The sequence below is a fragment of the Chelonoidis abingdonii genome, chromosome 16 (assembly GCF_003597395.2).
Source record: "Chelonoidis abingdonii isolate Lonesome George chromosome 16, CheloAbing_2.0, whole genome shotgun sequence".
Taxonomy (NCBI): Eukaryota; Metazoa; Chordata; order Testudines; family Testudinidae; genus Chelonoidis; species Chelonoidis abingdonii.
Window position 1 is genome coordinate 19,786,718 of NC_133784.1, and position 23,484 is coordinate 19,810,201.

The 23,484-nt window shown below is 49.9% G+C and overlaps 1 protein-coding gene across 1 annotated transcript in view; it reads right to left on the bottom strand.

The window, feature by feature from the left end:
* GNAI2 (G protein subunit alpha i2) overlaps positions 1-23,484 on the bottom strand; it is a 188,961-nt gene that overhangs the window by 74,098 nt on the left and 91,379 nt on the right. Inside the window, exons 2-3 of the mRNA XM_032799322.2 lie at positions 5,085-5,127; positions 1,100-1,241 (exon numbers count right to left, since the gene is read on the bottom strand). Coding sequence (XP_032655213.1) covers positions 1,100-1,241; positions 5,085-5,089 — 147 coding nt within the window. The 5' untranslated portion in view covers positions 5,090-5,127. The remainder of the gene's footprint in view (positions 1-1,099; positions 1,242-5,084; positions 5,128-23,484) is intronic.

The following is a 23,484-nucleotide window of genomic DNA, read 5'->3' on the forward strand; positions in this document are numbered from 1 at the left end:
GGGGGGGCTTCTGGGAGCACAAAGCTCGTCCATTAGCCTTCAAATCAAAGCATTCCTCACGAGCCAGGACAGCACCGCACACATGGTCATTAGGCAGATTAAGGACACCTGCCGTCTCTCAGATCTCGCCATGCACAGTTTAAGCGATTGAGGGATATTGCTGGGGCCTGTATACAAACAGCATCCTGTTTCTGATCCCCCAGGTAATGACCAACCAAATCAGACACGCGGTTTTGCATAGTGAGCAAACCCTGAACGAGGGAGGTCCCTGGCAGAGGAAAAAAAACCATATGATTGCTACTGCTATTGTTAGCTCTCCCCAGCCCTACTTAGCCCTCACACCGTGTCTTGGTGCGTCACACATGGGGAGTGCAGCATTATCCACAGAAGGCACAGGGAGGCAACTTGCCTGATGTCACACAGCAAACCTAGGGAGCCAGGAATAAAACCCAGCTCTGCTGAAACGCCAGCCACTGCTATAGCCATTAGGCCATGCTGCCTCCTATCTAGATCCCCTTTGCTCATGCTGGCCCTTAGCTCACTCCTGGTGGCTACCGGGAGGGAGCAAACAGTGGAGTAGGTCAGGGCACAGGCCTGGACCAAGCCCGAGGCACTTTGGTTCTCTGCACCTGAAAGCTCCCCCCCGATTCAAGCTTGCGCCCTAGAGACATCTGCTCCATCCCTCAGGCTGGAACCCAGCAGGATGGAGGACAGGTCACACATGGTGCTCAGGTGGGAGCTGAACAAGCACTTGCCTGGCTGCAGTGCACAGCATAGCAGCACATGCCCACGCCTGCAGTCCTCACGCTAAACATAACCCTTGAGGCCTTAGGGGCTGGCTTGGTGATGTTGCTCAGGCCTCACCCACTCAGAAGCACAGCTCTTAAAATGTATTGAGTGCAACTGCTGCTGGGCTTGGCTAGCCTCACCCCCCCAACAGCCAGCAAGGTTCTAGGCACCAACTATTCTAGGATTCAGCTATTCTTGCTCCTTGAACGCCACATTCAGACAGGCAGCAGGAAGAGGAGCTCTGATCCCCCAACGCCAGGACTATCAGTGAAAGCAAGGACAATCCGCAGGCACAGAGAGGGTAACTCACCGCTCTTGCAGGGTCGCCGAAGTCAATCTGCAGGTTGCCCATGGCTTTGATGATGGCCATAATGGACTGAATGGTGTTGCTGTAAACCACGGCTTTGTATTGCCTGCACTCCTCTTCTGAGTAGCCATCCTCATGGATAATCCTTGAAGAGAGGGTGGAACAAAGTCAGACCATCACTGAGCTGACCATGTCCCAGCTGAGCTCCTCAGCAGAACCTACCCTCAACCCTGCTCCCTCACTAGGATTCACATTGCTCACTGGGAGCTGCCCCCATTCAGTTCTGTGCAGCAGCTCCCTCTCCAGAGGGCGGGAAGCGTTCCCCCAAGAGGCACTTTCCAGTGGAAACTGTCTCTGGGTGCAGCACCACTAAAGAGGGCCATGTTACCAGCATGGGAGCCCAGCACTGGGGATGAAAATAACTGTGGCAGTGCTGCCCGACTCCAAGGGGAGGAGACAATCACACAGACGTTTGCTAGATACTATGGCTGCTATGAAAGACGGGGTCCCCAGCCAGGGCAGGGCACTCAGCCTGTGGCAAGCACAGGGCACTGCATGTTTCCCACTTGAGCGCTGTCCCTGGACCCAGCTTTCAGATTAACCTACTAGGGTTGTCACCAACATCCCTCCCCAAGCAACACCCTAGCCAGAGCTCTCCCATCATCCCATCCTGACTCCAAGAGGGGTCCCCCCACATCTCTACACTCCCACCTCCCAGGAGAGGGATCTCCACAGACTTCTCACCTCAACTACAGCAAAAAAGGAGGAACCCCCCACACTGGATTTTGGGTCCTCAGTTCTTGCCCGCCTGCTTCTGATCATCCCCAGACCTCAGCCTCTCACAGCTTTCTACAGTAGCTGATCAGTTCCAGAATCACTGCCTAGAGTTAGCTCAGCAGCCATGAAACTGATCATGGTTCTGGTCAAGTTTAGTCAGCTGCTGCTGCTGAGAGAAGATGGGGGCTGGTTTTTTTTGCAGAACTGAAGAAGAGACTCTTCTCTCCCAACCACCACCTAGAGCAGTGGTTCTGAACCATTTCCCTACCACAAGCCCATGTTACAACAAGAAAGAATTAGTCACCATAAAAAAGGGAGGGTGATCACAACCCCTTGGTTGTGCGGGGACCCCCGTGACCCGATACATCCCACAGAAGCAGTTCGTCTGTGATCAAGGCTGTGGCTCTGCTGCTGTCCCCAACAGCAATACTGAAATCCACTAGACTCTGCTTGGGTTCCCTGCAGCTCAAACAACTAGCCAGCATAGCAACAGTGAAACTGACCAGATGCTCATCAATTCCACTTGCAGCAGAGCTCTCAATTATGTACCAGCCAGCCGGCAGGCATAAGTTTGTTACCTGCCACTAATTTTTCAAGCCTGGATGTGCCAGGATAAATTGAGCAAACACAGCCAACCTGTTCAGCTCCAGTGTGCTGTGCTGATTGGGTAGAGATGCCCAAAATAGCCAGATTCTGTAGCCCTTTAAAACTTAAGCATTTTATTGACTCATTAAAACATCTCTTCTTGTACTCTAGTCTCCAATCCACCTTAATCTAGCAGAACAATCTGTTGCATTGGGCTCTCATACCACAGGGGATCACAAACACTTCAGCAAGAGGCTCAGACACAGATAACGTAACTAAAGGATCTGGTTTTAAATACATTTGAGTATTATTCTGAGTAGCAGCTTTTTGTATTGCAGTAACATTAGAAGCACCAACCGAAATCAGGGCCCTACTCTGAGAGCTGTCACATAGCATGAGACCGTTCGCTCTTTGGGGCAGGGACTAAGCAAAGCAAAAGGGAAAGATTATTTTACCAGTGGGGAATTGAGGCACAGAGACTCACTTATTTGCCCACTCAGGAAGTCTGTGGTAGCACTAGAAATTGACCCGAGATCTTCTCAGACCCAGTCAAATGCCTTAACCCCAAGACCAACCTTCCTCTCTGTCTTTGCAAGAGTTTCTTCTCTTCAGACCAGGCAGGAAATCTACCCTCTCTGTCTAATTCTCCTATGAAATGCTCACTTGAGCTGTGCACACTGGGGATTGGGCTGTTCTTTAGCGTGGCCATGCTCTTGGTCTGGATGCTCAGATGTTAAGGAGACAGCTGAACAGAATGATTATAAAAGCTCTCTGCATGGTGTAAACCCCAGAGTTTGGAAGTCACTCTCTGACAATCAGCTCCCTCTGCTTTTAGAGAATACCTCTCTTTATTTTGATAGAGATAGGGCTGCCTCTCCCAACACAAACCATTTTTGTGTATCCTCTTTGTGCGATACCTTTCAGCATTGCTCTTTTCTATTTCTGTAATCACTGTCATATGCATTTTCGATGTCCTTTTCCATGATTAGTTGCAAATCACTGAAATATTCAAATGGGAATTTGCCCCAAGCTGCCAGAACAGTAAAGTTTTGCTCAAATTAAGCAAGTTCTAGGTGCATCATGCCAGCTGGAGAGAGTATTGCGCCCAAAATTAGAGGGCCTGGTACAAGAGGAGGCTTTAATCAAAAGAGTTTGTTTTTTAAATCCTCTACTCTGCTCTGCCTCCCTAATCCTTTTGCGGCATCCATAAAGCATGTGGAGTCTGAATGCTGTCCGGTAAGGCTGTGCAGAGGTGCTGCTAGCTTTGCATGGATGGATTGCTGAAACTGAACAGTGTTATTAAAAAGACAGACAAAAATAGCAAGCATATAAACAAAGAGTTCCTTCTCCTCAGACACTGCTAACCCCAACCAAAGCTAGACTGAGGTCCAGTCCCAGGAATACAGTGAGCCCATGGCAATCCCCCAAGCATGAGCATAGGATGGGGGAAGAACTCAGCTGTACAGAGCAGCTTTCCCAGGTGTTGTCCTACCACATGGAATGAAAGCTACTCTCTGCTCTGTTCTGAGATGCGCTGAGGACGACTCATCGTAAAACTGAACAGGAAAGGTCTCTCGAGCATTCACAGGGAGCAACAGCCATAGCATGGCCCCATACCTCCAAGGTAATGGACTAGGGACACACAGGTTATCACAGCATTCGAGCAAGTTCATGGCAGCGTGGGAAATGCATGTGTCTTCGACAGTTTTGCTGCAAGCAAACGGATGCAATGTAGGAACACACAAACCGCCAGTCTGGATCAGACCAGCAGGCCAGCTAGTCCAGTCTCCTGCCTCCAACGGGGAAGCAATTGGTGCTAGCTAGAGGCAATCGTGAACAGCCCTCTAACCAGCAGGGCCAATACACTGGGGAAGTTCCAGCCCAACCTCCAGGCGGTTTGGCATTGGCTTTGGGAAACGCTGAACAAGCCACCCTGCAAACTGAACAGGGGAACAGTGTGCTTAGTGGGAGGCTAGCAGAGAGTGTGCAGACACCAGCGACCACACCAAGTTCCCCAACAGAGCTAACAGGGTCAGCAGCCTTTGGCAGGCAGCCAGCTCAGCTATGACACAACGGGCTTTCTAGGGTCTGGATGTGGTCAATGGTGCCATGCCAACTGATCACTGGCCCCACAGCTCAGGCTGCCCTACCTGTTCAGATGAAAAACTCAAACATAAAGGGTGTTTTTAAAACAAGAGCCCTAAGAACATGGAAATCACGTCATCCAACTGCAGTGCGGACAAGCCTGTCACAACTATCCCCTGGAAGTGCTTTTTCTAGGTCTTGCTAATGGAAACTTATCCATGCTTTATAGATGCTTTACTTTTGTTGAAATCAAAGGCTTCGGCTTTGGACCACACCCCCCGCCCTCCCCCAAGAGTTCATACAAAATGCGGCACCTCCCAGCCCCTGGCTGCAGAATGCAGCACCCTCCCGGCCACAGAATGCGTCACCCCCCCCCCCCCACACCCCCAGCTGCAGAACACGGGACCCACGTGGCACTACCCCCCACCCGCCCCCAGCCCCTGGCTGCAGAATGCACACTCCACTCTCTGCAGTGGGATGAAATAGGGAGGCAATTGCTGAAATTCAGAAACAAAAGCAAAGGAGGGGAGGCATTGCTTACTTCATCTGCTTCACAATTGTGCTCTTCCCAGACTCTCCTGCACCTGTAGAGAAAGGAGAGAGAGACAAAAGCCATGAGCTGCAGTAGTTGATTGTATATTGCTGCGCAGCAGTGGGATGCTGTGGTGTGATTGGGGTTACCGACAACGGAGGGTGTAATCCACCTGCTGCCGCATTAGCATCCAGACAGGCCTCCCAGCAGCAGAGCCTGAGAGAGAGTCTGGACTTCTGGGCTTACGAACACTTTAGCTCAGAGCAGCCCAGAGACAGACTCAGCTTGCTAAGGGATGTACTATAGTAGACCCTGTTCTGCAGGGAGCCCTGGGATAAAGGGAAGGTGCCTTTTGGCACTACAGACTTTAGTGGGCTCAATCTCACTGTGCAGCATGCCCTAGCCCTTCACACGCCCTGGTGATCCCACCCAGGTGGCTTTGGAAGCCTTGCACACTTGTAGAACCTGCTGGCTGGGCTGCACCAGCACACATATGGACATGAATAGGGGATATGAATACTGAGCAGTACGAGGCCTCTGGGCCAGTCTGATGGGGGAGCTGGGAACACGGGGCTCTCATCCCCACCCTGGAGCAATGTAAACTCAAAGCAATGAGCACCTAGGCCCTGCACTGTCAAATGATGGGTGACACTGGCTGTCCAGCTGGAGACACCTTAGCAGGGCCTGATTCGCAGAGGTCACAGTGTGTCCAACGGCAGAGAAATAGCCACAGTACACCCAGCTCTCTCATGCACTACTGGCTGACGTATGCTGACCCTCCCAAGGACTAAGTTACAAGGGGTGGGAGGATCCTTCCACCTTGTGAGAGGAGAGAGCACTCTTTCAGGAGGCTGAGCTCCTAGAAAAGCTGTATGCCCTTGGAAAACAGCCCCCTTCCGCCGCTTGAAAGGCCCCTGCACCTCATAGGAACATCCAAGAAGTCTTTCCCAGGCAGGCTGCAAGAACTGGTGTCCTGCCTGACACTTAACGAAGGCCAGGATGGTGATAAACAGCGAGACTAAGTGGAGCATCCCTGGCATGGTGCAAACTCTGAACCATGGGGGGCAGGGGCATTCCAGGAAGCCGATCATGTCGCTCCCCTTCCCACACGTGTGGCTCCAGACATCATCAACCCTTGGACAGCAGAAGCCAGCTGGAAGCAGTTACTCTTTCAGGGACTACCATGATCACGGGGGAGGTAGAGTCGGGTGAGTGGGCTGTCTCCTCCCCTAGCCACAGGAAACCTCCTCTTCCTCCCGGAAGCTGGCAGGGGAAGCAGGTATCACAGCATACTATCCTAGCCAGACAGTATACATACTCATTGCACGCCCCACTCTTTAAGCACAGCTATTGCTAGCCAGGTGGGTCCAATTCCCTGCTCTGCCAAAGGCTTCCAGTGACCATAGGCAAGTCACACTCTGAGCCTCAATTTCCCATCTGTCAAATGGTGATCCTGCTGCCCTATCTCATGGAGAGAAGGAGGGGGCTATGAGATGGAACTCACTAACATTTCTGAAGTGCTCAGATACTGTAGCATGATGAGGGCCTGCAAGTACAAGAATAGACCTGATCAATGCAGATAGGGACATTCTCCCTCACAACCATGTTCTAACCAGCATGACAAGAACTGGCCAGAGAAGCCATGCTAGGATGATGCAGGCCCCCTGCTACATCTCAGAACACAGGGCAGTGCCTGGATCTAGCCCCTAGGACACGGCTAGATCTGAGGAGTGTCACAGTGCTCAGTTTCCTTACTCATTGCTCTCAGATTTGTTCCTATAGCTGGCTCTCCTCCTGCCTGCAAACACTAGTACTGCATTGTCTAGCACCTGTTCGCCCGAGAGGAAAGCCGCACAGATTCCCTTTTCTCTCTCTGGAGGGGAAGACTAGGCTGCATGGCTTTCAGCAGCCTGGGGAGATCTGGTGCCAGCTTGGCCTAGAGCCATGCTGCCTGGGAGCCAGCCAACTGAGAAAAGGAAGCAGAGCTGCAGTGGCAGGCGTGAGCTGCAGCACTATATAACAGGGATAGGAAATGAAACATACAAAACTTTTAGGACATAAGTGCCCCATAATGAATTCAGAGTCATTCTCGCCTATGATTTAAGGCCTCCTGCTGGCCAGGGTGCCAGCGCCATGCCAGCATCCCCACTCTCCTTTCCATTTGCTGCCACCTCAGATCCTGTCATCTCCAGGCTCTTGGGGCTGAGGTGGAGCATGCTGCTTTTGCTCAGAGCGGAGCAGTCATCACTCCCAGCAGGGACTCACGTTCCCTGTCACCCCACGGAGCTTTCTACACACTGCCCTCCAGCATCCGCAAGATATTGGTTCAACACCAGTATCCCCCGATGGCGAGCACCCCATCCTGCACCCAGACTGTGACTGTGCTGGCCGAGACGGGGCCTGAGCTGCAGCCATGGCACAGTGAATGTGACAAACCCACCTGCTGTCTGTCACAGATTGGGAAGCGATTGCTCACCTCGCCCTGCCCTCCAGTGGGCCCACTAGCCCAGGATTTCAAAGCCAGGGCTCCAAGGCCTCGGCTCCTTTGTCCACCCAGCCATGGCCACCCCAGCTCTCAACAGTGAAAACCCTTCCTGGATTGGAGGGAGGAAGGGAGACCACTACCCACCAGGCTGGGGGTGAGGAAGCGCTGCTGCTTCTGTGGGTCCCCCTCCCCGTTCCAGCAGGGCGTGGCTGACCAACGGCAGATCAGCACCTCCTGGCGCAGAGGAGGGGGCATTATAAACAGCAGCTGCTTTTCACCCCATGGGGAAAGCCAGAAAGTCGTGACTGCTGATGCTCTCCTCCCACCTGCTGGGAGTCACTGACAGCAGCAGTTGGGATGGAGGGTATGGAAAGGTCAGTCCAGCAGACAGGTCTGCTGCACGGCCCCTGACCTTAGCTGCTCCCTTGCAGCATGGTCCAGCCCAAGGCCCAGATGGGAACCACTCAAGGCTCCTCAGGGAGGAGCAGCAGGGTGTGCACGCGTGTCACACAGACAATTATCTGAGGGCACTTCTCTGGCCTGTTACACAGCAGGTTGGACGAGGTGATTGCAGTGGTTCCTTGGAATCTAGGAATTCCCCCTCACCAACAACAGGCAGAGTGCACTCAGATTGCTGCCTCCAGATCCCGCCTAGCTGAGGGAGGCAGAGCTCCTGCCTAAGATAGAGAAGCTAATCAGGCAGAATTCGTAACAAGGAGATGCACTTTAGAGGGTTACATGCAGTCAAGGCACCTATCAGCAGATGAAACATCTGCTGCCATATACAGCGCAAGCCATTGGCCCTTCAGCTAATGAGGTCTGCCCCCAGGAGCTAGGGTCTCCAAATGGTACAGCTGCTCCGAAGCCTCTCTAGGTCCCTCCAGTCTCCTGCTTCACACCTGGAAACCATTCAGCTGGCCTCGGCAGGACTGACTGGTTCAAAATGAGACTGTGGCATCTGCCAGGCTGTTGGCTAAAGGAGCTCTCAGATCAGCACGGGTCTAGCTTGTCTCTGGCTTTAGGATATCGCCCTGGAGATCTGGAAATGGGATCTGAGCGTGAAGCAAGCTTTCCAGTCAGTGATGCTGAGAGATACCCAAGTCCCAGCAGCCCAGCTCAGCTTTGGTCTGAAGGAGAGAGTCACAGGGCTTGCTCAGCGATTTACAAGCAGCAACAAACCCTGTCACCCCAGGGCCGAATGGATCACAACTGGGTTGTGCAGAGATAGCTCACTGTAAGCAGCACCTGCCCGGCTCAGGGCACAGCTCAGCTATGCTGTCAACAGCGTCTGCGGGGAACTGTGTGTGTGGGGGGGGGGGGGGGGACACTAACGCTCAGCTGTGAAAATGTGCCTAGGGCTGAAACTTGGCATATGAGGTCTCAACTCAAGCACAGCCTTCTGGGGAGCACCAAAAACTCATCCGCTCAGCCATTTTAAAGGTCACGAAAATACAGAAGAAACGGAGCACTCAGAGCTTGTATGCCCCAGGGTGTCCTGGAATGCAGGGAACCCCCTGGGACTGCACTGATTTGGGGTGGCTTGGTTACAGTCGGAGAGAGTTAGTGCTCCCACCAGCAGGGACAACACTGCAGCCAGGTACACAAACACAAATGCAATCAGAGGCTTCTGTTTGAAAGAGGAAGTTTGGCAGGCCTAGAAAACGGACCCATCCAGGTGGTAAGAGACAAGGAAGCTTGTTCACACATGCAGTAAACATTCTCCAAAAGGATGAGCTCAGGCCCCAATCCTGCAGTGAGCTGAACATGCAGACTCCCACTGATCAGCCGTCTAACTGCAGAGATCAGGTTCAGGGCTTTGATCTGTGACACTGGAGATTAAAGTACTTTGGTTCTTATGTGGCATAACTAACTGGCTCAGATCATATTACCCCAACCACCAGGATCTCTCTCCCTTTACAGCAACAACCCACTGCCACATACTGTTTTATCAACCTATTTCCATTTGAAACTGTCCTCAATTTAACATCCCACCTGGCTGATTTGTTTGGATTTTATACTCAAACTCTGAAGTTGTCTCTGATTACTGTTATGTCTCACCGACCCCTTGCGAGTGGTTGTGTATATGAATGAAAAAAGGATGCATCACAAAAAGGACTCGGCTCCTTCATTTGATCAAAAGGAGCAGAGTTTTATTTAGGGGCTTTGTTTTCAAAAGCATCCTGGAGCACACTTCACAACCGTAGCAAAGGCTTAGCAGTCCCGTCACTCGAGTAGCGTCTCAGAGGATAAGCATCTCCGAGATGGCCATCTGGGGCTGGGAGGCAGATTTCAAGGTGGTAGCAAGTTGCTACTGTATATGGATTAGGGAGAGTTTATTCAAACCCATCTTAAACTCACTATTTCCCAGATGTTCATCACAAGGGAATTTATCAAGTCTTCCCCACCCCCCAGATTCTTTGGAGGCAGTGACTGTTTACTGTACGTGCACTGTAGAGTGCAAGGACAACATCAGTACTGAGCTGCGCCCCCTCCAACAACACTGCCATTGTAGTTCCCCCTCCCCAGCCTCTAAGGGGAGAAGAGAAACACCCAGAGCCATGGCTGTGTGCAGAGCGTTGAATCAGACTAACACACTACATGCATGGAGATGGTCACCACCCCATTCTAATCCATAACTAAGGATGGTAATTAGCAAGCAGCCATTGGCTCTTCATGCTCCCTTGGGGAAGCAGGGGCAGGTTTGCTATACAGTGCAGAAGAGGTATGGAATTTGTGCCTATTTAAAATTTCCGAAGCCCCAGGCAGCTCTCACCACACACAATTGCAGTCTGCTGCATCCTAATGGGACATGAATTGCCCAGAGGGCAAACTCTTTATCTTTGGATGCCCAACGTTCTCTTTTAAAGACTGGCACAAGCCCCTCCTGCCAACATGTGCCCAGCACCAATACAGGTGTTCGTACAGAGGATCCCTCTCCCCCTCAGAGACCTCTGGTAACCCCAACAGCCAGATGGCTATGGGGACGTGAGCTTGGGAGCAATAGCTGGTCAGCACCAAGATGGACTCTGGAAGGTCCCTAATATGTCTAGCCACCAACCTGACAAAGCAGCAAAGAGTCCTGTGGCACCTTATAGACTAACAGACGTATTGGAGCTTGAGCTTTCGTGGGTGAATACCCACTTCGTCGGATGCACGTAGTGGAAATTTCCAGGGGCAGGAATATATATGCAAGCAAGAAGGAGGCTAGAGATAACGAGGTTAGTTCAATCAGGGAGGATGAGGCCCTCTTCTAGCAGCTGAGGTGTGAAAATCAAGGGAGGAGAAACTGCTTTTGTAGTTGGCAAGCCATTCACAGTCTTTGTTTAATCCTGAGCCGATGGTCTCAAATTTGCAGATGAACTGGAGCTCAGCAGTTTCTCTGATTGAACTAACCTAGTTATCTCTAGCCTGCTTCTTGCTTGCATATATATACTTGCCCCTGGAAATTTCCACTACATGCATCCGATGAAGTGAGTATTCACCCACGAAAGCTCATGCTCCACTACGTCTGTTAGTCTATAAGGTGCCACAGGACTCTTTGCTGCTTTTACACATACTGTACCAGCTACCTAAGTACAGAAAATAACACTTCTGTTTTGCCATCAGCGTAGGCAGGTAGATTATGCCTAGGCTGGTAAATTTTCACAATGATTTACCAAAGCTAGCTGCGTGGACACGTTGTATGCTGGTTTTAGAGCAGACACCACTAACAAGGTGAGGACTACTGGGGACAGAGCTCAGTATGCATTTTGCTATGAAAAGCGGCCTGCAAGGACAGAAATAATAAAAGCAAGTCTCAAAGTATCCAACCGTACATCAGAATGGAGCATCTGCACTAGGAGTCTCTTGGTGTTTTATCCTAAGGATCACTCCCTGAACAGCCTGAAATTCAATCGGGTCCTAACGGGGGAAGACGCTAGCTCTAGGTTTTGGAACCTCTAACCTTTGGCTTCCACGTGTAGAGTCTAGCAATGGTATCACTGTATGCAAAGTGAGGTAGAGCACAGCTTTATAACCACCACCGGGTGACATCCTAGCTGCTACTCCTCAAGAACATTCCAGTTCTGCCCTACGTTTAACCTGGAGACTTGAACACAAGCCCCAGCTCTGTGGAGGCACTCCCCTAGACAACCCTGGAGAAGGAAGAACGGACATGGCGGAGGATAAATAAGCCAGGGGAGTTTTCAAGTGACAACATTCCTGAAATGGCAATTTGACTTTGGCTGACTACAGGCGGCAGGACTCCATGCAGGTGGCAGGATCAGAGCCCATCTAGCCAGGGCTAGCTGACATAGCCACACCGAGATGCTAGGAGATGCTCGCTCATTCAGGGGGGCTAAGCAGGAAAAGATCAGAAGAAAAGAACATGAAGGCCCAGTTGTTAATACAACCAAACAGTAAACCTGCCATCTGTTTCCCCAGTAGGCATGGAACCACGAGACACCTGCTCTGCTGGAGGAGGTTTCCATCCAGAAAGTTTCTTATGAGAAAGCAGAGCAGCCTTTTAATGCAAGCCAGACAAGCCCAGAGTCAAAGTGACCCAAGAACATGCACCCCCAAGGCTCGAAGGAAACAGATTCCACATCTACAGACGTATTGGTTTCAAGGTGGAGGGAGCTCACTGCTTCCCTGGGCTGCATTTTTTCCCCGTCTCTTTTGGCTAGATCCTTGGAAATTTTATTAACTGTTTTAAGGTACCAAAGAGCTGGGCAAAGTGATGGAAAAGCTTGCCTTAAATATTACCCATCAGGCTGAACTGAACTGTTCTCTAGTGCTGCAGCATGTTGAAGGCCAGCTGCACTCTGCCCTAGACGCAAGTGCATTTTCAGTTGTCCATTATTTTGAAGGATACTGTAAATGTTTTTCAGACTACCACAGCTGCTCTAAATACACACACCCCAAGGTCCAAGAAGAAGCAGGGATTTCAAGAGAACCCACATTATTTCCTGCACAGGCAGGCAACCCCACCTCATTCCACCCCCAAATCTGTGTGTATGTCTTTCTCTTTCTCCAGTTTTCCTACAGAAAACTAGAACAATCCTCAAACTCAGCAAGCACATAATTTTAGTCCCTGGAGAAAGCAGCAACTGAAGAAGCCAAAATCAAAACCGAATTCTGATCTTTGTCAAAAACAGCAGCCTTGCCTCTAGCACATGGGTAGGCCACGTATGGCATGGGTGCCAAAGGCGGCACATGAGCTGATTTTCAGTGGCACTCACACTGCCTGGGTCCTGGCCACCGATCCAGGGGGCTCTGCATTTTAATTTAATTTTAAATGAAGCTTCTTAAACATTTTAAAAACCTAATTTACTTTACATATAACAATAGTTTAGTTATATATTATAGACTTACAGAAAGAGACCTTCAAAAAAATGTTAAAATGTATTACTGGCACGTGAAACCTTAAATAAGAGTGAATAAATGAAGACTCAGCACAGCACTTCTGAAAGGTTGCCGAACCCTGCTCTAGCACCTACGGGGCCCAGACAACGAGCACAACTATCAAGCTATTTTAAAAGCCCATTTTTAGCAGTCGAATGAGAGTCAGGGAAAAACAAATCTGGTTTTCCAGCAGCCTGTGACAACTGAAAGCCAGTCTGGGCAAAGGAAATTTATCCCACTGATTTAACCAAGATTTCCAAGAGAAGGCATATCAGCTCAGTTACACGGGTGTATGTCCAGAGTAATTTCATTGGCTTCAAAGGGGTTACTCCCAGTTCACACTGTTGTGACTGAGATGAGACTGGCATTGGTTACCCGAGACAAACTGGCCTCTCTTTTCAAAATCCTAATAAATTTAAGAGCCGGATACTTCAAGAGGGGAGAAACAGTCCCTACGCACAAACAGGCCCCAAGGACTAGTGAGCAAAACAAACGAGTTGTTTGTGGGCGAGTTACCAGAAAAAAGTAGTTTCCAAAACAGACAAATCCATCAGGCTCTAAAATGACTTGTCCAGTTAAAAATAAATAAATAAATCCCCTTGCTGGCCAGGATAAGGCAGGAGAAGTGCTAGACAAAAAGGGCCTTTTCCAGACAGAGTTTGGAGTATTTATCACGTAAATGGTGCCACTGCTTAGCAGTCTGTAGTCCACAGTTGAGAGAAGTGACTAATGCACTCTGAAATCCATGTGAATAACAGATGCTAGGTAGAGTCCTGCCCACAAACTCTAGTGTAAGACTCCCCTGCCTGCTCTATAGCCTTTAACTGTGATGCTCCATCTGGTGAGACGCCCAGTCACCTTAGCCAGGTATAAGGAACCCAATTTGGTGAGCGTTCACATCATAGCCACCACAGCTGGCTTTGTGCATCTGAACTGCATTCCAGGAAAATCCAGGCAGCAATCACTTGGTGCCTTGGACCCCAGCAGAACATGGCAAAATGAATTCTGAGATGTCCTACCACCCAGACAGCTGGGAAAGAGGAGGACTGCCCTAACTCGCTACACAGAGCCCAGGAGGAAATCGCATCCAAACTGCAAATAAACCCAGTGTGCTAATCCAGTTCCATGATTCATGTGCCGAGCTAGGCCTCTGGCAGGGACCATACACTTTGCTGCTACAGCTTCATTTTAGCCCATGATGCGCAGACACAAATCATGTTTACAGCCGACCGGGCTATAACGGGTTACAAACCAGAATGGACAAGGCCGAAAGCTAAAGAACCATTGGCATAAAATGCTGCGGGCATGGGAAAGAGGTGCCTAGCCAGCCACCTCAGACTGCAGGAGGAAAGGACCAAAGACAGTTGGAATGCAAGAGGAGGAAAGGCCTGTTCCAAGGAACAGCAGCTATAAATAAAAGCCTACTGTGTCTGCAGTGCCTTCACTGGGAGATCAATGAAATAAAAGGATCTGACTTCATAAAACTAAGATGTAACTAACTGTTACATCTCACACATGGCTGCTGCTGCTTGGCCTCACACATGGAAATATGCCCAGGTCTGGGGTCATCCAAACCTGACTGACGGAACTGCAATCTGGTCTCTGCACAGAGGCTGCGCTGGCAGGCAGGGGAATTGAGATGTAGAGAGCTGTCCTCATAGCCTGGGCTCACGGAAAGGAAAGTCATGGGGTGTGGGAATTCAACTCAGATCTAAGCCCTCCCCTTCTTAGAAATGCCTGGGTTCAGTGGGAGTCACCAGAGTGCATCATGGAAAACAGATGGAAGGTCAAACTCCAGTGCAGGAACCTCTTTGACATTAAGGTGTGAGGACTCTCTCTGCCTGCTTATTTCAAAATACCAGGAAGAACTGGATTTCAACCCCCCTGCACAGGATCGTAGGTACCGCCTCTGGTGAAGACAAGAAAGCTTATCAGTCAATGCCAGTGGACTACCCAGCCATGCCAGGACTCTAGCCAGGCCTTTGAAACACTGGGCTTTCTGCATTTAATTTATTGAAGGTTTCTACAAGGCCAACGGTTCATCTTGGCTGTTGTCATCTAGTTAACGACAATGCCCTGTTTTCAAGCCAAGAGCCTCTGCCTTTTAACTTAGCTACCTGGGACACCACAATGAATCCAGTAGCAAGGGAGAAATACTTACAGTGCCAATAAATTAGTGCAGAAAGGGCTGAAGCCTCTCAATAGATGGGCTGTGCTTACACGGATGTTTGTTACCAAATGGCAGATCTTGTACTGGGGGTGACTCAATTACCAGGCTGCTCTCGCCCATGCAGTGCTGTATTTGTTATGTATAAAAAAGGATGTATAATTATGTCAGTATGTAATTAGCAAATCAATAGCAGAGCTGGATCCTAAACAATGCATGGATTAAACTTTGCCTCCCTGACACACAAACATCTGCCGAGGTGATGGCAGACAAACTTCTAGCAACTATCCTGCTGCGGCCGCACACAGCATGGATTACCCGTGTCCTCAATGGGGACTGGTGTACCACAGCGAAGAGATGCAGAGTTTAAGGTCAAACCATCTAGTCTGACCTCCTGCACTTCACAGGTCACTATCCCCACCCAGATACCCCTGTATTTAGTCCAATCTAGATCACTGGGCTCAAGCATTACAGCCATCAGGAGACAACTACTGGGCACTACAGGCAGAGAACCAAAGTGAACCCATGGCTGAGGTCTCTGCAGTGGCAGGGAATTGCAGTAGGATGCTCAGACATATGGCAGTATGGGAGTAAGGATCCCACATATGGAGCAGAAATCCCTGCTCCTTCTTGCACCTCGGAGGGTATGTATGGGCTTAAGGCGCTTCCTTAGACCCCATGCCTCTGCAGAAGCTCTGGAGTTGAGGAGCAGCTGTCCCCTCCACAGCCTGTGATCTCAGACTGAGCTTGGTCAGGCCTGGCCATTAGATTGGTGGGGGGCCCTGCAGGAAGCAGTGATTCCAAAGACAAAAGTGCCACCTCTCTTAGTCTGTACTCCACCTGTGGCCCAGTGCAAATCGAGGGAGTGTTGGGCTGCTGGAGGCATCTCTTCTGAGACTCCAGAGCTCTTCAACGCTTGTAGCTACCAATGGTCTACTTTCCCCATGACTCTGGGGTACACACTCAACACATCTAAAGAGACTCACAGCACTCTGACCTGACAGCAATATAGAATGGCTAGCCTGGGGGCCTGGGAGGAGACTGGCTTGGAACCCAGAAAAAAGGGTTTCTACTTCTCTGACCAGACCACACACCTTCACCAGGGATACAGTCACCCAACCACTTCCCTGGTCTAGCCTTTATTTATTTTTAACCTCGATACAGAAAAACTATAACTCAGCAGTGTCCAGAATCACCCACGTCATCCCCTTCTCCCCACCCGCGTACACAGTCACACTCATCTAGTGCCCTCCCACCCCCATTTCTGCATATTTCCCACGACTGTGATTGATTAGATAAATAGAGCCCTGGGCTTGGTAGCAGGGCAACAGACCTGGCCTAATGGACAATACAAGATTTATTAGCACTCAACAAAGGGGGCTCCTTTCTGCCCTTTCCCACTAGACTTCAGGTGTCAGGAAGACTGAGCAGATGACAAACCAAGTGTAGTACAGCCCTGTCCCCCTCACAGCTGGCTTTAATTGAGGTGTGGACATTCGGGCTGGTGCTTGAGCCTGGGCTCTAGGACCCTGCAAGCCCGAATATCCACACACCACAATTAAACAGCCCGTTAGCCCAAGCCCACTAGCCCCAGTCAGCTTGCCTGGGCCAACCACAGTTATCCAATTGCAGGCAAGAAGGAAAACCTTCAAATACTAGTTACATTCTCTGCAGCTCCATCCATTCCAGTGAAGTCAGGTGCGGCCAAGAGAGCACAGAGAGAACAGATTCTCACATGGTATTGAGACACAGATGGCCAAGTGAGACCATTTCAAAAGCAATCTAAAAAGAGGCAGGGCTGCAAACCTTATGGATGCCCTTCAGCAGGCTATGCAGCACCTCAGACCAGATTCCCATTTGCCAGGAGCTGTGAACAGATCAGAGCAATCACACTCCATAGAGGGATGGCACTTTGCTATATTCTATGGAATAAGAACTGAAACCCCACTGTGTCTGTGCACATGCTCTAAGTAGGTACCTGGGTAGCTGGTACCATGTTCTGGGATGCTGGTAACAGATAGTACCAACAGCACAGAACGCTCAGGTTGCCCAGCAAGGCACAACTCAGCCAGCCCAGTCACACATGGGCTTTTAACTGATCCCTTTGAGATGAGGCACCACTGGTTTTCTGCTAAACAGAATGTACTAAAACGCCTCTTAATTAGGCATGGAACTCAACAGAGCATAAGACATTTTACTGGAGTATTTAACACTGCTGTAGCTGCTCCTCTACAGACACAATCCTTTAAAAAGTACAGTGTGAGGATCATAAGGTTTTAACATTTCCCTACCAGAGAGGAGCCAACATTTTCACATCCTCTGCAAAGCAAACAGCTACTCCAAGCAAGCTCAAAGACATTGTTCCAGCCCAACCAGCAGGCAGAATGGGCTTGTATGCTAGTTTGCTTGTTCCTGGGAATTTGGAATCAGAGTCCAGGGAACGCAAAATTTTGTCAAACGGCCACATTAGCAACACGAGATCGAGCACTTGGAGACTAGTGGTCCCAGCATGCAACTGCTAAAATGGATATTGCATTACATGCTGGGATTGCATGTAATGCATTACATGCTGGGATATTGCATTACATGCTGTAGGCTCCCTAGGCCATGCTTTGGCCTTAGAGACAAGAGCTGTCTTCTAGACCTTGAGACACAGTTAGGGTACCCCTTCCTCTCAGACCCTTAGCCTGGAGCCTCCAATCCTACCTGTAAACAACGCTTTCTGATCTTCTGAAAGTGCTACTGGTGGTGACCTGAGCTCTGTCGTTTCCCCACACACACGTGTACTATCAGCCTTTCCCCAGTTAATGAGGGATTGTGCTTTCACTCCCTCCTTTTGTATATTAAATCCCCTAAACTCACCTATAGGACAAATCCTTCATTCAGGTCAAACAAGTGCACTCGCTGCTAAACAGAGTGTGAGTATTTTACAGCCGTGCCTCAGACACCTGAGAAGGAGAGATGTCAACGCAAATCAGCATCTCCTGGGTCCAGCCCCAGCAAGAGCCGCCTGACTTTTCTGCTTTGCTTGTGCCTGTATAACTCCATTGCAAGATGGCTGGCTGGTTCACCCTCCCTGGAAATGGTTAGTGCTACAGAGCCAGCTGCGGTTAAGGTTGCCCTGACAATCCAACATTGACTGTTCCTACAGCATGCAGCAGACTTTGCACCAGTTATCCTTCATGGGTCAATGGGTGTTCATTAGCACTTGGGTTGTCAATTTCCCCTCTTCCAGCAGCAATGCTCTTAGACCAATACATTCACACCAATCCTGGGAACAGGAAAAATCATTAACAATTGCCTTACAATCCTAGATTCAAGGCCACTGTACAATCTGTTATTGACTTCTGTTGAGGTGAAGTCAAATTTAATAACCCAAAGGGAAAATGTTAGCCAAGGCTAAGCTTGGGTCAATAGTAATGTCAAGGGACAACAAATCTTGATGTTCACTGAACTATACAGTCCAAACATGTATTGTGTCATATGTTCTCAATGTATAAATCTACTTTTACATCCCCTCCCATTCACAAATTCAGGCCGTAAATTCAAAGGTTTCTAACCATCAGAGAAGTGAGTAGCACTTCCCAGAGCAGTCTCCCAACAGGGGAAAATATCTTAGTTAGCATTGAGAGAGAGCAGGATAAACTTCTGAGTGAGACTGTGTGACGGGGATTTCTTAGGAGGGTGGAGGGAGGGTCTGCAGCCCTGTGGGGGTCTCTTCTGGTTTATGTCTTATGTTCCTAAAATTCCATGTGTAAGGGCTCTGATGGCTTGCCCTGTCACCTGCAAGGGTCAGGAAGAGATTCCTCCCTCCCCAGTGTATTCCATCTGCTTGGGCTTTTTGACTCCTTCCTCTGAAGCATCAGAGTTGCCAACGGCTGGGGATGGGGGCAGTGTACCAGACAGCCAGTGCTCTGAGGTGGCACTGAACATTCTCTTTCTCAGGTGCTTGGCTGGTGGGTTCTTGTCCACATGCTCAGAGTCTAACTGATTGCCATGTGTGGGGTCAGAAAGTAATTTTCCCCAATGTCAGACAGACAGCGACTGAGGGTGGGGGAATTCATCTTCCTCTGCTGCTTGTGGGTTCAGGTCACTTGATGGGATCATCTGGGTATCTCTGACAATCAATTCTCTGTTGTTGTAGGGGCCTCAGGCACTGGTGCACCTCAATCCCTCCTATTCTCTGCCTATGGCATAGAACAATCTCATCTCCTGTTGGCTGTAATACATGAGTCTAATTTTGGTGGTTGAATTTAGTGTGTGGAAGCTGGGTGGTGCTGGTTGCCTGTGATAGACAGGAGGTCTGACTAGATCATCTGGTGGGTCCTTCTGGCCATAAACTCTAGGACTACAAAACTCACAGCCCACAGGGCAGAGGACTCAGAGAGTGTAACCTGCTCACAGAGAGTAGCATGCTGCAGGATGGAGGAGCCAGTATCCATGAAGAATGAGCAGAGGAGTCAGACAGGGGACACCATGGAGCATTCAAGTGGCACCAAGATGCAGATGAAGCACAAAAGACCCCACTGGAGATGCAGAACAAACAAAGTCCAGGAAGCTCCCTGGCATTGATACTCTGGGTTCTGGTGAGGTCAGAAAGTTCTGAAGGTTGATTGCATCACCTCAATGCCTCCAATGGAATGAGTCCCTCATGAACAGTCACCGGTCTATGCCATGTCCTGCCTTTACGACTTTTCAGCTGAAATACTCACTAAGGACAGGGAAAGCTGGAGAATCAAATTTCCAGGACTACCTGCAGTCTAAGGACTATGTTTTGGAGAGTGCTCACTTTGTTTTAACCCTATCCTCCATAGCACACTAGCACCAGTATTTTCAAAAAGGACTTAAGTAGGCCAGTATATGCTGCAAAAAGTATGCACCTTGGAAAGGTCTCTCTTCCAGGGCTTGCCATGCTGAATAATCCTGGCTTGAAAGCCCAACATGAAAAGTTGCTGTCACAGCCCAGCAAATCACATTTGCCAACACTGACACATCCTAACACCTAAAGGCCTAGGATATTTGTTCAAACCTCTAGTACATTTGCTCAATACCGTTTGCTTGCTTGCTTGGATAGCAGTTGAAAGATTAATCTCAAGACTGCTTCAACCTCAGGCAATCCTTGGAGCCCCCCTGAAAACAGGTGATGATCCTTTACGGTAGGTGGATCAGGCAGCCAGCCAAACACAATCTGGATGAACTACAAAGATTCTCAGGGTGAAGAGAAGCATAGGGACACATGAAACCCAGCACAGGAACAAGACTTTAAAAGCACAGAGGCCAAACAAAAACAGCAACAAGTTTAATTCAAACAACTGACTGGCTTGTGTGACAACGTTCCTCCTCTACCTTGGTGGGTCCTGTGCTTATTTGGCAGATTGGCTCACCTCAGTGATCTTCCCCACAGTCTGGGTCAATTTCTCCTGTGCCTGATCAGGAGTTGGGAGGTTTGGGGGGAACCCGGGCCCACTCTCTACTCCGTGTTCCAGCCCAGGGCCCCGTGGATTGCAGCTGTCTATAGTGCCTCCTGTAACAGCTGCATGACAGCTACAACTCCCTGGGCTACTTCCCTCTGGCCTCCTCCAAACACCTTCTTTATCCTCACCGCAGGACTTTCCTCCTGGTGTCTGATATCGCTTGTGCTCCTTAGTCCTCCAGCAGCACACACTCTCACTCAGCTCCTAGTGCCTCTTGCTCCCAGCTCTTCACACACACTTCACTCCTCTGGCTCCCCCCGCCCCACCTGACTGGAGTGAGCTCCTTTTTAAACCCAGGTGCCCTGATTAGCCTGCCTTGATTGGCTGCAGGTGTTCTAATCAGCCTGTCTGCCTTAATTGGTTCTAGCAGGTTCCTGATTACTCTAGTGCACCCCTGCTCTGGTCACTCAGGGAACAGAAAACACTACTCATCCAGTGACCATTATATTTGCCCTCTACCAGACTCCTGTACCCCACTGGCCTGGGTCTGTCACATATCCCTCTCCCCTGCTCAACACCAGGGGGTTGGGCAGCTTGGGATGCCAAACAGTGCACATGTGACAAGCCATCAGCATCACCATGACGGCTCCCTGCTCTGTGTTGCACACAGAACGGGAAAGGTTGGAGGGATAAGAACTACCTGGTCACCCTTGTGTTTTTCCCCTTGTTCCGCTGCATCCATGGAAGAGGGGCATGGTCGGTCACGAGAACAAATCTGCACCCGAGCAAGTAGTAGCACAATGCTTCCATGGCCCATTTTACGGCGAGGCACTCTCTCTCCACCACTGCATATTTTTGTTCCCTCTGAAGGAGTTTTCTACTGAGGTAGAGAATTGGGTGTGCCTCCTCCCCAACTATCTGTGATAGAACGGCCCCCAATCCTACTTCCAATGAATCTGTCTGCAGGATAAATTCCTTTGTGAAATCAGGGGCTATCAGTACGGGGTTACTGCAGAGGGCAGTCTGTAGATCTGTGAATGCTTCCTCTGCTGCGTCAGGCCATCTCACCAGGTCAGGTCCACGGGCTTTCACTAGGTCTGTCAGGGGGCTTGCCCTTGTGGCAAAGTGGGGGACAAATCGTCGGTAACACCCCACTACACCTACGAATGCCCGGACTTGTTTCTTGCGACGTGGTTGGGGTCAATTTTGGATGACCTCCAACTTGTTCACTTGGGGTTTTACCAGACCTTTTCCCACAATGTAGCCAAGATATCTGGCCTCTGTAAACCCTACAGCGCATTTGGCAGGGTTTGCTGTAAGGCTAGCTCACCTGAAAGTATCAAGGACTGCCTCCATCTTCTCAAGGTGGATTTCCCAGTCTGAGGTATGAATGACCACATCATCCAAATAGGCAGCAGCATAACTTATGCAGGTGTAATAGCTTGTCCATGAGGCACTGGAAAGTAGCTGGGGCCCCATGTAGTCCAAAAGGGAGGACAGTATATTGAAAAAGACCCTCTGGTGTAGAGAACACAGTCTTTTTCTTTGCACCTTCCGCAAGGGGAATCTGCCAGTACCCCTTTGTCAAGTCTAGGGTAGTCAAGTACCAGGCATTACCCAGATGGTCCACTAGCTCATCTATGCGAGGTATGGGGTACGCGTCAAACTGGGATACTTCGTTTAGTCGCCGGAAATCGTTGCAAAACCTTGTGGTGCCATCAGGTTTGGGCACCAGCACGATTGGGCTGGACCACTGACTGTGGGATTCTTCGATGATCCCCAACTCCAGCATTCTTTTTTACTTCTGCTTTTATTTCCTCCCTTTTGGCCGCTGGCACGTGATAGGGCCTCATTGTTATTCTGGCCCCAGGGTTTGTGACGATGTGGCGATATGTCTCGGTTGCTCGACCCAGTTTTGTCAAGAACACATCTTGGTTCCGGAAGATCATCTCAGACACCTCATTCTTCTGGTCTGGTGTTAAATTGGGAGACACTCATCTGTTTGGATGGCTTGTTTTCCTGGGTTAGGTCTTTTTGGACAGTTATGCAAGCCTCTTGTGCATGCCAGGGTTTCAGAAGGTTGATGTGATAAATCTGTTCTTGTTTTCGGGGTCCTGGCTGCCGCACTTTGTAAGTTACTTCCCCATGGGTTCAACCACCTCATAGGGCCCCTTCCATTTGGCCAGAAGCTTGCTTTCTGCCGTGGGTACCAACACTATCACCCAATCCCCTGGTTGGAACTGTCGGACTTTTGCCTGGCAATTGTAATGGGTTCTCTAGGCCTCCTGTGTCTTTTCCAAATGTTCCTATACAATAGGGGTGACCTGGGCTATCCGGTCTCGCATCCGTATCACATGTTCTATTATATTTCTCCCCTCATGGGGTTCCTCTTCCCAAATCTCTTTGGCGATATCTAGTATGCCACGGGGGTGTCGCCCGTATAATAACTCGAAGGGGGAAAACCCAGTCGAGGCCTGAGGTACCTCCCGGATAGCGAACATAAGGTAGGGCAGTAGGGTGTCCCAATCCTTCCCGTCCCAACTTACCACCTTCCTTATCATAGCCTTGAGGGTTCGATTAAACCTTTCTACCAACCCATCAGTCTGAGGATGGTAGACTGAAGTTCTCAAGGTATGTATATGGAGCAGCGTACAGATGTCCTTCATTAGCTTTGACAGGAATGGGGTTCCTCGGTCTGTTAATATCTCCTTTGGTAGCCCCATCATGTATCAGTGAATGACCAGAACCTCTAGTATCTCTTCTGGACTCCGGGATTCCATTCGCAAAGACTTTCATGCAAGATGGATGAGGTCATTCAATTGGGACCGCGGGGTTTTGTTTCCCTGGTATCTCTACTCGTGATACCGCTGGGCCCGCACTGCAGTTTTTACCCCAGATCTGGCCAGGATCTCTGCTTTCATCTGGGGGTAGTCTGCTGCAGCCTCTTCAGGCAGATCATAG